The following is a 12,577-nucleotide window of genomic DNA, read 5'->3' on the forward strand; positions in this document are numbered from 1 at the left end:
AAAAATTCAAAAGTATGGGAAAATCATATGGAGTCATTCTTTTTTATTTCATAAAACTCTTCAGCATAGTCAAAAATACCAGAAAATGCCAATCAAAGTATAATAGCTTGTACGGAAGTATTTTTTTAAAAATTGATAAAAATATATAAAAGCTGATTCTTTCAAAAATTCAAAAGTATGGCAAAATCATATGCCAATTAATTTACTCTAATGTTCTGCCAAAAAATTTACTCTAATGTTCTGCCAAATAATTTACTCTAATGTTCTGCCAAATAATTTACTCTAATGTTCTGCGAGCGGTTTTAGAGCGCTTTTGGAGCGCTTTTGAAGCGGGTTTGGTGCGGTTTTTACGTATTCAGAATTTGCTGTGGTTCTAGATAATCTGATGGCAATCTTTGTGATTATTGTTAAATATTTAACTTTATTTATAATTAAATTGCAGTCCAAAAACGGGTTCAAATAAGAAAAGATTGCCAACATTTTTTTTTAATTTTTTCAACTTGAAAAATCGACGGTCAATAGTTGCGGACAATACTCTGAAAAAACCAAACATTTTTTTATTTATAAAACTTCCATAGGCTTACTTCAACAACATATTCCTTGTTATATTGTCTGTTAACATCCTGGAATCGTGTGTCACCTGGAAAGTGTTTGTTTTTTGTTAGTTTCTAAGGCTTTTAAGTGAATACCGGTTGGCATTTTCTCGACAGTTCGGCTCCAGTGTCGACCTTCGTTTGGTCCGTCACGGAGAAGAGTGTCTAGTTCTCCCTTGAATTAAGAACAATTGTAAGTAGTTTTATAGAACTTGTGGAATTTTGAGTTTTTTTCGGTTTTCAATTAAAAAACAGAAACCAGAATATCGAAAAATATTAGAAGATAATACAAATTTTGATTTTTCGTAATTCTTGGAAATTTGTTTTGGAAGTTTTGAAGATTCTTTTTTTTTTTCTTAAAAATGGAAAATTTTTGAAAAGTTTCTTGAATTTATAGAAATTTTTAATCGTTGTCTGAAAAAGGGAAAATATATTTCAATGAGTTCTTTAAAAATTTAAACTCGACGTGCTGGTAAATTTTCAATATATTTTCTTTTTTAGTTTTTAGTTTTATATTAGTTAAACTAGTTTAGTTCATTTTTCAATTTTCGTCTTTCATTTTTTCGCTATTTTATGAATTTTAATAAAACTTTATAAAAATGATTGATTTTTCGAAAAATCTAAATATTTCGTTTTTTTCGTATCGCAAATTACTTTCTTTCTCATAAAAACTCAATATAAAATTATTGTTTCCCAATTTTTCTATTAATTCTGATTAGTTTTCAGATAAATCGGAAAAATCAATACCTTCCAAGTATTATTATGTTTCTCATCCAAAAGTCGTCCACTTTCATCTCTCCACTTCCAATTTTCATCCTTCTTTTTCTCGACAACACCTGAAATTTTTTCAATTTCAGTCAAATTCCAGCCTTCTCCAACAACCCACGTCTACACATCGTCATCACCAATCCATCGTCATTCTCTTCAACTCCTCTCATACTTTTTCCAATCCATTCATCTCTTCCATTATTTCCAGCTGCTGCTGCGGAAGTATTACTTGCCGGTGGCCACTGTCTTGCAATCGACTCGACACCTCCTTCGGCTTCTGCATTTCTGATAGGGGTCTTACTGCGACGGGCGGTGTGCGATGCGTATGGTGATGATCTGAAAGAGAACAGTTAATAATTTTTTCTGGTTACGGACCCAATGCATCATACATTACGCGCAAAGAAATTTGAGTATAGATTCAAGGAATTTCTGGGAGGTTCGAGAAAATTCTAGCAATTATTTAAAGCATCTGAAAATTTTGTAGAGAATATTCTGGAATTTTCAGGATGTTCTAAGAATTTTCAGAACTCTATGAAATTTATCGCTTATGCAATAAAAATGTAATTTTGACCATTTTTAAATGTTTTTCTACAAAATGAGACGGTTGGGCATCAGGGCTGGGAATTTCTTGGTTTTTTGTTTTTTGGTTTTTTTTTGGTATTTTGACGAAAAATCGATTTTTTGGTTTTTTTGGTTTTTTGGGACCAAAAAAACCAAAAAATCCAAAAAAAAAAGTTTACCGTGACAAGTCTCGACACGAGACTATTCTGTATTAAAATACAGTAAAACATGTATTTTAACACAGTTGTGACGTCATAAATGTATTTTAATACATTTTGCAACATTACTTGAATAACCCCATTAAAAATCAACTTAAACATCAAAAATTGCCCAATAGGCATGTTCCCCCGATATTTTTTATTAAAAATTAATGATACAAAATAGAAAAATATTTGCTTTATTTGAAAATAACTGTTGTTTTAGTAGAAAAATTTAGAAAAATCTTCAAAAATAGTCTCAATGTTGAAAATTGCCGGTGAAAGTTACCGAAAAATTGACGACAATTTTCACAGGCTATTTTCAACATTCGGACAATTTTTGAACATTTTCTCAGATGTCCCAAGTCAAATAAAAGTTATTTTCAAATAAAGTATTATTAAAGTTTTCTGAAAATTAAAAAATAATAGATAACGCACTCCAAACTACATCTACTGAAATTAAAAATCATTAAAAAAAAAAGAGATCCATTTTTATAGAATTCTGAAAGTCTTTAGAACATCCTAAAAATTCCAAAATAGGCTTCTACAAAAATTTCGAAAGCTTTAAAAAATTGGTAGGATTTTTACTTGTTCCTTGAATTTTTTTAACTTTCGATTTTTCACTTTCCAGAAGCTTCTAGAAAGATTTCAAATTCCAGCTCCCCCGTAAAATTCTCCGTATTCAAAGTTTTGGCAAAAATACTCAAAAAAAAGCTACAATAACCCCAAATTTCTCTAAACTACTTCAAACGCAACTTCCGTAAACTCCAAAAAAAAAGTAAAAACTAACTTGTAAGCAGCGCTTCCAAACGGATTTTTCTGCTGTTGGTAGTCGTAGACTTGATCGTTCCTGCAAGAAATTGAGTTACCGGGGGAGGGAAAGAGGAACACAAACATTTCTCAAATCTTTTTAGTTTTTTAGGTACTAATCCTTTAGGCATATGAATAGACGTATTAAGGTATAGAAAAGTAATATTCATTTGTTCCTTTCAACGGAGGTTCTATCTTAACAAATCATATCTATACAGCTTGCGTTTTTTGTTCTACAGAATTCTAGGCGCACACAGTTTTTACAAAGGGTCCCGTCACGATCTACTTTACTTGGTAAATTTGTGTCTTTTTTCTAAGGTTTTTCTAATCACGAAAATTTTAAATTTTATTTAAAAAAACAGTGAATTTTTGATAATTTTATCATTTTTGGGCTGTTTGGAAATTTTTGAAAAAAAAAATGCAAAAAGTGAAAAATTTCGGTTTTTTTTCAAAAAAAAAAAAAACAATTCAAAAAGTTTCAATGACACTATTAGAACGTTTAAAAATGTTGAAAAAAGTCTAAACTAGTTTTAAAAAATCACTGAAAAAATTCCAAATTTTTTGATGATTTTGAGATGTTTTCGAAAAGGGAATTTTTTTCTTTAAAAAAATCTTGAAAACTTTTCACCCAACTCGATCAATTTTCAGATTTTTAAAATTAATATTTTTTTTGGAAAAGCCTTTCATATGTACATACTACGGACCTCAAAACTAGTAAAAAAACTCACTGAAAATTTTCAGATTAGGTAAAATTGCCCTATGTAAACTGATTTATTTCATGTGCTAAATGGTTTTTACTATAAATTTCGGTATTTTTCTCAAAACTAATTTTTGCTTTAAAATTTCGCACCTTGACTTTCAACAATAAAATTAATTTTTCAGCAATAAAATTTCAAACACACACAAAAAATCTAAATATTCTGTTGTGTTCTTATATATATATGGTGCTCTCGCGCACGAATGCTTCCCCGCCGAGTCAAATTATAATTAGCTTTTTGCTGCTTCTTCTTCTGCTTCTTCTCCTATTTCTTTATGCTTCTGGAGGCTCCGCCCCACTTTTTGCCTCCCATATATGTATGAAGCTGACAATTATTATTATTATTATGCTCTCTGGAGAAAATTGTACATTTTTTTTTGTGACTTTTTGTGTGACGAAACATCTTGTACACCTGCCGGACTAAGTTGAAACCAAAATCAATTAGGGAAATTGAGTCGCTGAGGGTGCACATGCGACTTTTTATGTTCTTTTTTCTTTTTATTTTTCAGTTTAGATTCTGGCTTTTTGTTGTTATTGTTGTTGTGACGAAGCAGCATTTTTCTTGAAAAATATAGAAGAAGCTTTAAATTAATTTTTTTAACAGCAGCCGTTTAGAATTGAAGTTTGAATTTTTCTGAGCCTGAAATCAGGGAAAAATGAACAATTTTGCAATATTGTGCGTTAAATATTGAGCTGGTGTTTGCCCAGTTTTCCGACCGATACATCATATTTTACGCGCAAAGTTCGTTATTTTGAAATTCTTTGAACACAAAATTTGAAAAAAAAAAGAATCCCATAGTTCTTAGAACTTTGCTGTCAAATCAGATCAAAACCATCACAAAAAAGTTTTCAGGAAGTTTTCAATGTCTTGCCTGAATTGTATTTTGCATTGGGTTTCGAATCAATCCCGGGTTTTTCTACATTACCGAAATTTTTTTTTTCAAGAACACTTGTAGATTTTCTCGAAAATCGGCTTTACCACGTGGTGTAAGAGTGTCTCATTTCGGTTTAGTCTACGTAGATCTATAAAAAATGCGGGAGAAGATACGCAAAGTTCTCAACTGATTTTGCATGGTTAAGAACGTGCTGACGTCACATTTTTTAGGCGTAAAATTTTCGCATTTTTTGTAGATCAAACCGTAAAGGGACAGCCTGGTACCACATGCTTCACTTGTTTCAAATAAACTTGTAAGTGAAAAAACTCGACTTTTAATTCTTTTTGGAAAATATATTTTTGGCGGGAAATTCAAATTTCATGTGAAAACATTTTTGGAAATTCAGAAAGTTTTCAGAAAAGCGGGCGAAATGAAATGCGCCGGACCGAGTCTGTACGTAAAACCGGTTCAAATTGCTCGTAGGACGTGGTGCATTGACACAGATTTAATGCACCATATATCCAGGCCCAAAAGTTTGAGATCACAGAAATTTAAAGACACGCACATTTTTCAATTCAACAAAAATTTGTCGTGTCGAGACCAGTTGAAATCACACAATTTCTCGCCCAGATAATGTTGGCAACCACAGCCAGGTATCTAGAATCTTTGGACAACGGGAAACCGCAGAAACTCTATAACACAAAAGTGTAGTAGGGTAATTTCAAACTGATTTTTGATTAAACCTTACTTGCTCCGGCTCAAAGCAAACTACATCCTCTCCCCCCGGAGCAACCTAATGGTTCCCTTTGCCGCCCCCAACTAGTTGTTTCCCACGGATTAGAGACACCGAATTGTTGTACGAAAACGAGGACATCTGAGTCTAATCTACAATCGATATAACTCAATTGTCGCCTATTGTGGTATAAGCATAGCATGTACATGTGAGTGTTGGCTCTGAGAGCTCGCCGTCTTTTCACCTATATAATTCGGCTCTCGACGTTAGAGACGGAGGGGGGTGGCTCCCAAGATGTGAAGCAAGACGGGCAGGAAAAGAGGTGTGTGTATGGGTATAAGTCAGTTTTGACATTTCTCCTACGTGCACAAATTTTTTAATGTTTTTAATTCTTTGAATTTGGATTGAAGTTTCTCTAGTCGTTTTTGGATGGATTTTTCTACCAGAATATTCCCAAAAATTGTTTGGAAAATCAAGATTCGCCGTCAAAAAATTTGAATTTCTTGGGTTTGTCCGCCAAAAAATTGTTTCGGATTTTCAATTTTTGTCTGCTATTTTTTGAAATTTTGGATATCCAAAACTTATTTTATGGGCAAGGGTGATCACGCTTGCCCGCTTCTCGCCACTGCCGAAAAACGCCCGTCTCGGAAAAGTTCACAAAAAACAAAAAACAGGAAAACATGCCTGCCTACCTGCTAGGCATTCAGGGTCACAACTAACACCTCCTTCTTCTGGGCTGTGTAGGCTGTGAGAGAGGACTTAATTTTTCGAATTTTATTTTTTAAAAATTTCTGAAACTCGATAGATCTGAAAATTATTTTTTCTTGATTTTTCGTAAATTGCTCACAAATGTTTTTTTTGATAAAAACTAATTAAAAAAACTGAACTTGATGAAATTTAAATTGTTGGTGATTTTTCAGAAAAAAACTTTGTTCCAATTTTCAGATCTGGCTAGCCAAAATTTCCAAAAAACTTCTCTCAAAAAATGTTTTCAAATTTCCTACTTCCCCGGATATAATCAACCGTACACTAAATCGGGAGGTGTCATATGCTTCTTCTTTCTTTAAGCTCAAGCACATATTCAGAAGGCCCTCAAGGCAAAATTGAAGGGCGCTGAGTCCTTTCTGTCTGCAAGCTCTTCTCATTTTCCTTCCTCCCCCCCCCCTATTTTCATTGGCATGTCTCTTTACTTTTCTAATTCAATTTGACCGCCCGTTTTTCTCCATATTTCTTTATATGCGTACGGCACAAGCACTTATTGTAGCTCAGATTTTTTAGGCTTGTGTGGGGAGAAATTGTACAAATTATTTCTTTCCTTTTTTCAGCTGGAAAGAATAATTTTCAGAAAAATTGTTGAACTTTCTCAAGTGTTTTTCAAGATATTTTCCCATTACCTTTTTTCATTTTCTAGTTCCGGAATAGCAACTTGAAGTTTGTGTCCGTTAGCACAAAATTTGTGATCTAGCAGTATCCCATGTTTCTAAGGGTTTGGCTTAGGCTCAGGCTTAGGCTTAGACTGAGACTTAAACTTAGACTTAGGTTTATGCTTACACTTAGACTTAAGCTTACGTTTAAACTTAGGCTTAAGCTTAGGCTATTATCGTGTTTTGATTTATACGCTGATTTAGGCTAAATCATAGGCGTTTTAGATTAAAATTTAGCCTAAGGCCATTTTCAGTTCAGCCAAAGTCTAGGCTTATGCTAAAAAGTTTGTGTATAGGCTCGGGTCAAGCAGGCTTGGGGCTTCAAGTCTGAACTCAGCAAGAAGATAAGGCTTCGGCGTACGCTTTTGATGTTTGGGACCAGTCTTGTTGAAAGTTAGTCTCAGGCTCAAGCTTAAACTCAAGAATTTTTCTAAATCTTTGGAGCTTCTATTTAAATGAGTTCAAATTCTGGATCAGTCAAGTGAATTTCCTTCGTTCTTTTAACTCCAACTTTCTCCAATTTGTGCCAATTCACCACTATCTCTTTGCCATTTTGCACCCAGAAAATGTTTGTTTCTTACTCGTTTAGGTTCTTTTTTCTTTCTTCCAATATTTCTTTCTAAGAGAAAAAAGAAAAAAAAGTTTCTAAATCTCTAGTGAGAAGAAATTGAATAATATAGACGCTTTTTTTCTCTTTTCTCGAATTCCCCGTTTGCCGCATTGTTTGATGATTTGAAATGAGCATGGGCTCTTCTTTCGACACACGTAATTTTGTGCTCCTATATCCTCCGTCTTCATGAAATAGAGACGCGATAATTGCGTTTCGAGAGGGGTGGCAAAAAGCGAGTGAAGCTATCTCTGACCGCGCATCAAAAGTTCAACAACTTCTTGTGTGAAAATTGGAGAAGCACAATATCTCATGCTCCAAAACCAAAGAATGCTGTCCATAGTTTTTGGTTTTGCAATTTTAGACAAAAATTTGGGTTTTGTAGTCACAAATTATTTCTCGAATTGTGAGAAAGCATGCAATTTTTTTTCAATTTGCAGCAAATAATAGAGCATCGGGTACTGCTAAGCTTATTTTTATCTATTATTTAATTGAACTTTACAAGATGACTTTTATTTACAGTTCACAAACCAACCAACCGTGGCTTTGGTGGCCGGGGAATGAAAAACTCGGCCACATAATACTTTTTTGAAACACCATTTGCGGCAATATTTTCTAGCAGATAAAAAATATTTATCGTGGAAGGAAACTTTATTTTTCGTTATTTCAAGTGTGCTCTGCCAAGACTAGGACTAAGCTTATGCACAAGTATAGGTCTAAGCCTAAGCCTAGGCCTAACCTAAGCCTATGCCTAAGTATAGGCCTAACCCTGAGCTTACGCCTTAGCCTAAGCCTATGCCTAATAGTAAGCTATTTCCAAACAAAAAAACTAACTTGTTATGAATGTTTCTCGATCGTTGTCCCTCCATCCAGTTTCCGCTTTGATATTGTGGACTACTGTAGCTCTGCTGTTTGCTGCAATAATCTCCGAAAATTTGGAAGCAAAAAAAAGGTGTCTGCGTAGGAACCAAATGAACAATACACTTGAAGTAGACGCCCCCAGTAGATCCCCTACCCCTTTTCAGAACAGCTGTCGTTCTTGAGACGGGGATGCAAATGATGAAATAATGAGAGGAAAAGCTCATCTCTCAAAAAAAAAACATCATTTTTTTTCTTCCGAGAGAAATAAACCAAAAATGTCTCATTAAAACGGAACAAAATGCAGCGGAACCAAAATATTTCCCAAAAAAAAATTGACAAATCTGTGAATAATAAAAGTGACGCACCTATTGATGTCTCGTCGCATTTGTTCGGCTTCTTCAACTGGTGAGAATACGCTTCGTCCCATCATAAATCCATTGTCCGCAGTTGGTTTATTACGGTTTTGGTATTCCTCAGATGAGTACACTATTTTTTGTGGTCTGGAAATTTTTAAAGAAAATGGGATATTTTTGGGCTAATCGATAGTGTAAGTTTCTTCTGGAAAAATTTCAAAGGACTCGCTTTTTTGACCAATTTCCGTGCGAGACCATATCCTAAGAATTGCAACTGTATATATTTATGAGGTTTTACTCGGAAGCGCCAGTGGGGAAATTTCTACTATCGTGCTCAAAAAAATGAAAAAATTTTTTGATCGACGACTCAAAAAAAGTTGCGAAAACTATCACTTTTTGAAACAGGAAAAATTTTTCTAACAATTTGTTTAAAGTTTTTTATGAAATTTGATTATTTTGGCTTAATAAAAGTGGGTTTTCCTAATGAATAATAAATTGACAACACTTTAACTTGATTTCTAGAATTTTCAGTTTTAGACTTGTATCCCGTTGTTCTACTTTGACAGCAATTACCTCGGATCTCTTTAGGTTTATCAAGAAAAAGTTAACTGACAAAAAAAGTGGAAAATTTTTCTACATTTTACCAGTTGAACATATTTTGGTAAACCTGATGACAACCCGTGATATAAACTGGCAAAAAATTGCAAAAAATACTTAAACGTTGCAACTAAATGAGCAAAAAGTGTTGTCAATTTTAAGTGTGCGTCAAAACTTCGGGCGTGAGATATGTTACATTGAAGTAGGAAATTTTGCACAGCGCACTAGCCGTACTGTTGTACCTCCAAGGTAGGCACAAAAAGGCTTTCTTTGTGCCTACGATTGCCTTCTACCAAAACACAGGTAAATTGTTTTCCTTTCTTAATTGAACTTTCTGTAAATGCCGAAATTATGCTGAATTAAAAAAAATGAGCCGAAGGTAGGCATTTTGTAAAACTTCCCTAAGTTATTTTTTTAGACAAATATTTTTCCTTCTTAATTCTCCTAAAAGTTTTGCGAAAGTTTTGCTATACATCATATAATCAAGACACCCTAACACTTCACCTTACGACATCTATCCGTTTTTTCCCACAACTTGTCCCTTTCCTCTTACCTGAAAACAAAGTTAGCCTCCTTTTGATCATCCCCTTCAACTCTGCTAACAACTTGTTCCAGTCGCCGCATCGTCGGTCCAACTGATGCAGCTCTCCACGGTGTCGAGTTGGCAGAAGCCCTGTCGACAACCTCATTGGCCTTCCATTGAGCCATATCAGGATGACAGCTTTGAGTCATTTCTCGATTCACTGATGATCTTTCTTGACGGACTCGCTGATGCTCCTCGAGCTCATCCATGATATCTGATTTGAATCCACCGATTCCTCCCTTAACCTCTTTCCGCTCTCGGGTTCCAGGAGTCATCGAACGAGCACGGCTCGGCTCACGGGAAACTGGCTTTGGAGGTGGCGGAGGTGGCGGCGGTGGAGGCACTGATTTTTCTCTGAAAGTATACTGTTTAGTTCTGGTCTTCAGATTTTCTTTTAATTGGTTCCAACATCATCAATTTTTTCTCACCTTGGTGGCTCTGGTACAACATGATCCTGCTGCTTTGGCTCCTCAAAAACTCTCTCATAATAAAATGATTCTGATGTATCGGGTACCTTCTTTGGAGCTTCTTCTTTCCTTGAAACATCCTCATAAATAGTTGGCTCATCGGGTTCTTCCTCTTCGATTTCTTGTTTCGTCACTTTTCGCAACTCGGCTTCGTTCAATTTTTCAGGTGGATATTCGAAAGACACCTTTAATTCATTGAAGTTTTTGGTTGTCAGAAAACGCCTACTCTATGCCCTGCCGCATTATTTCTCCAATTGTTTTGTTTGACACTATGCCCTACTCAATTCTTACCTTATTATAACTTGGCGAGGAAGGCGTTGCTGTGTACGGTTTTGGTGTAGATGGAAGTGTCTGCGATGGCACATTGTTCGATACAATAAATGCGTAAATCATGCCAAAAACACATTTCAAAACCTTCCACAAAAACAAAACTCCGCACTTTACAGTGCTCCATACTTTTCGGCCGGCTTTCTTTCCGAATTCCCATATTTTCGCGGAGCCACTCTTCACGTTGGTCCACAAGGATTTGAAGAATCCACGGATACCCGAATTTTCAGAATGAAATGATTTTGGTGTCGAATTGTGATTATCTTGAACGTGATTATTGAATGTTGATGTATTGTTGTTCGTCGGAGGCATCGGCGGCGGGTTTTTTCTGTGTCTCACCCCATTCTGTTGATGATCGGAGCACGGGGTTCCATCGACACAGCAGTACTGGATCACTGGTTGACTGTTCTTTTCACACTTCCATTCTTGCTTTCCTCTGAAATTTTTTGAGTTTGATTTGTAGTGGATAAGAATTTGTGCGTCAAATGTGTTGCACCGGGTCTCAGTTCTGATGCATCATGTTTTCCGCGCAACTTCAAAATTTTTATTGCTGAACTGTTAAGGTTATCTTCGTAAACGTAGGCACACATGCGCCTGAATGTCTGCCAAAAATGCCTACTTACAATAAAACACTTTTCAGGTATGCCATAGGCAGGCTCTTTTCTTCTACTGAGAGCTTATTGAAACTTCCAAATATATTCAAAATTGCTCCCAAGTTTCTCGACTTCCTCTCAACTTTATCTTTTTCTCGACAAAGCAAGAAAAAACTTCTTATTCGTGAGAAATATCTCATGACACCGACTTCCTATAAAAAGAGCTCCGCCTCATTTTCCCCCCAACTATACACTATCATTTAATTAATCTAGGACACACTCTTTCCCTTATTCATTTTCTGAGAAAAAGGGTCCAACCATTCAAAAAAAATCCTTGTCTTTTTGGAAGAAGAGCTTGTGAGCTTCATGAGCAACTGACTTTTTTCTTTTCTTTTTTTTACTCTTTCTTCTACTCACTTTAAACATTATCATAACGGATAGAAAAAGTTTTCGAGGTTAAGTAGACAGCTGATATATAAGTCGAAAGCCAATTTTGGGGGCAGAGAAGTTGCTGACACTTTCAAAACTACGAAAATAGAAATAAAATTTCAAAGAGATCACCTGCTGATTGACATTTCTAATTAGTTTTCGGGGGCTAGACTCTCATTTCACAAGCTTACTTTTCAAAATATTTGGGAGTTTCAAAAAAAAAATTTGATCTGTTTTTGTAGGCATATCGATATGTTATCAAAAACAGTAGAACGTAAAATTATAGATGGTATTTTTGAAACAGAAAAAAATTGTTTTTTTTTTCAAATTTTTAAGACCTTATATGTATGTTTCGTGTATTTTTATGATTTCAACATTTGATATTTAAAAAAGTATTGAAGGACGATCCGTTCTTCAAGTGCTATGCACCACTAACGACTGAGCTGTCCTGCCCCCCAAATTATTTAAAACAATTTTTGCCAATAATTTTTGAACGGATATATTGATGTCTCCGTCTAAAGGCCTGGGATTTCAACAATTCAATCAGAACATTAGATTTTCTGTAGAAAAACTGGAATGACGTCAAACTACAAACGATAAACTATAGTATATATACACTACAAACTCATTGTCACTATTTCCAGTGGTCAAACTGACCAAAATGTTTGGGTTTAACTTCACAACCACAACTTTCACAACCTCTCATAAATTTTCGAAAACTCACTTGAATAGATAGTATAACAAATAGACAGTTGTCCAGAATACGGTACCGACTGCGTTGATGGCGTCCGCCACAACGGAAGGCATCTCCTCGAATAGTGCGATTGAAAGGAGCTCCCGTGGCGGCGGCCGTAGGATCCCCTTCTTCTTCTTCTTTTCGTTGTAAAAAGGCGGCAGCGAGGGGAACGGAAATAGGATTGAAAATGAATAGAGAATTAGAGATATGAAGCTTTTCTCCTTTCATCATCATCTTCGTTTTTCCCCTCAATTCCACAATCTCTTTATCTCATTTCTTAACTCAAAACATGTTGCGGCCTGGAGC

The 12,577-nt window shown here is 35.1% G+C and overlaps 1 protein-coding gene and 3 non-coding genes across 6 annotated transcripts; all 4 read right to left on the minus strand.

Moving 5' to 3' along the window:
- Window positions 1-358: 358 nt before the first annotated feature.
- Window positions 359-12,483, minus strand: Y45F10B.13 (Chitin-binding type-2 domain-containing protein; the record flags this gene model as incomplete). Of its 3 annotated transcripts, NM_001028297.5 has the most annotated exons (13): window positions 359-536; window positions 585-640; window positions 690-768; window positions 1,341-1,429; window positions 1,480-1,697; window positions 2,910-2,969; window positions 8,160-8,240; window positions 8,552-8,686; window positions 9,690-10,073; window positions 10,148-10,188; window positions 10,234-10,371; window positions 10,478-10,949; window positions 12,260-12,483. In NM_001028297.5, 13 exons carry the CDS (start codon window positions 12,340-12,342, stop codon window positions 516-518), a joined length of 1,857 nt encoding a protein of 618 aa, NP_001023468.1. The 3 variants fall into 3 exon arrangements, with proteins under 3 accessions (NP_001023468.1, NP_001023467.1, NP_001041032.1); NM_001028296.2 differs by having other exon boundaries at window positions 10,148-10,371; NM_001047567.3 differs by lacking the exons at window positions 8,552-8,686; window positions 9,690-10,073; window positions 10,148-10,188; ... (1 more) ...; window positions 10,478-10,949; window positions 12,260-12,483 and having other exon boundaries at window positions 516-536; window positions 8,160-8,194.
- On the minus strand, window positions 4,174-4,194 carry 21ur-9641. Its single transcript, NR_056897.1, has one exon.
- 21ur-13931 lies at window positions 9,413-9,433 on the minus strand. Its single transcript, NR_056898.1, has one exon.
- On the minus strand, window positions 11,773-11,793 carry 21ur-8042. Its single transcript, NR_056899.1, has one exon.
- Window positions 12,484-12,577: the final 94 nt, after the last annotated feature.

Source organism: Caenorhabditis elegans, chromosome IV, assembly GCF_000002985.6.
Source record: "Caenorhabditis elegans chromosome IV".
Taxonomy (NCBI): Eukaryota; Metazoa; Nematoda; class Chromadorea; order Rhabditida; family Rhabditidae; genus Caenorhabditis; species Caenorhabditis elegans.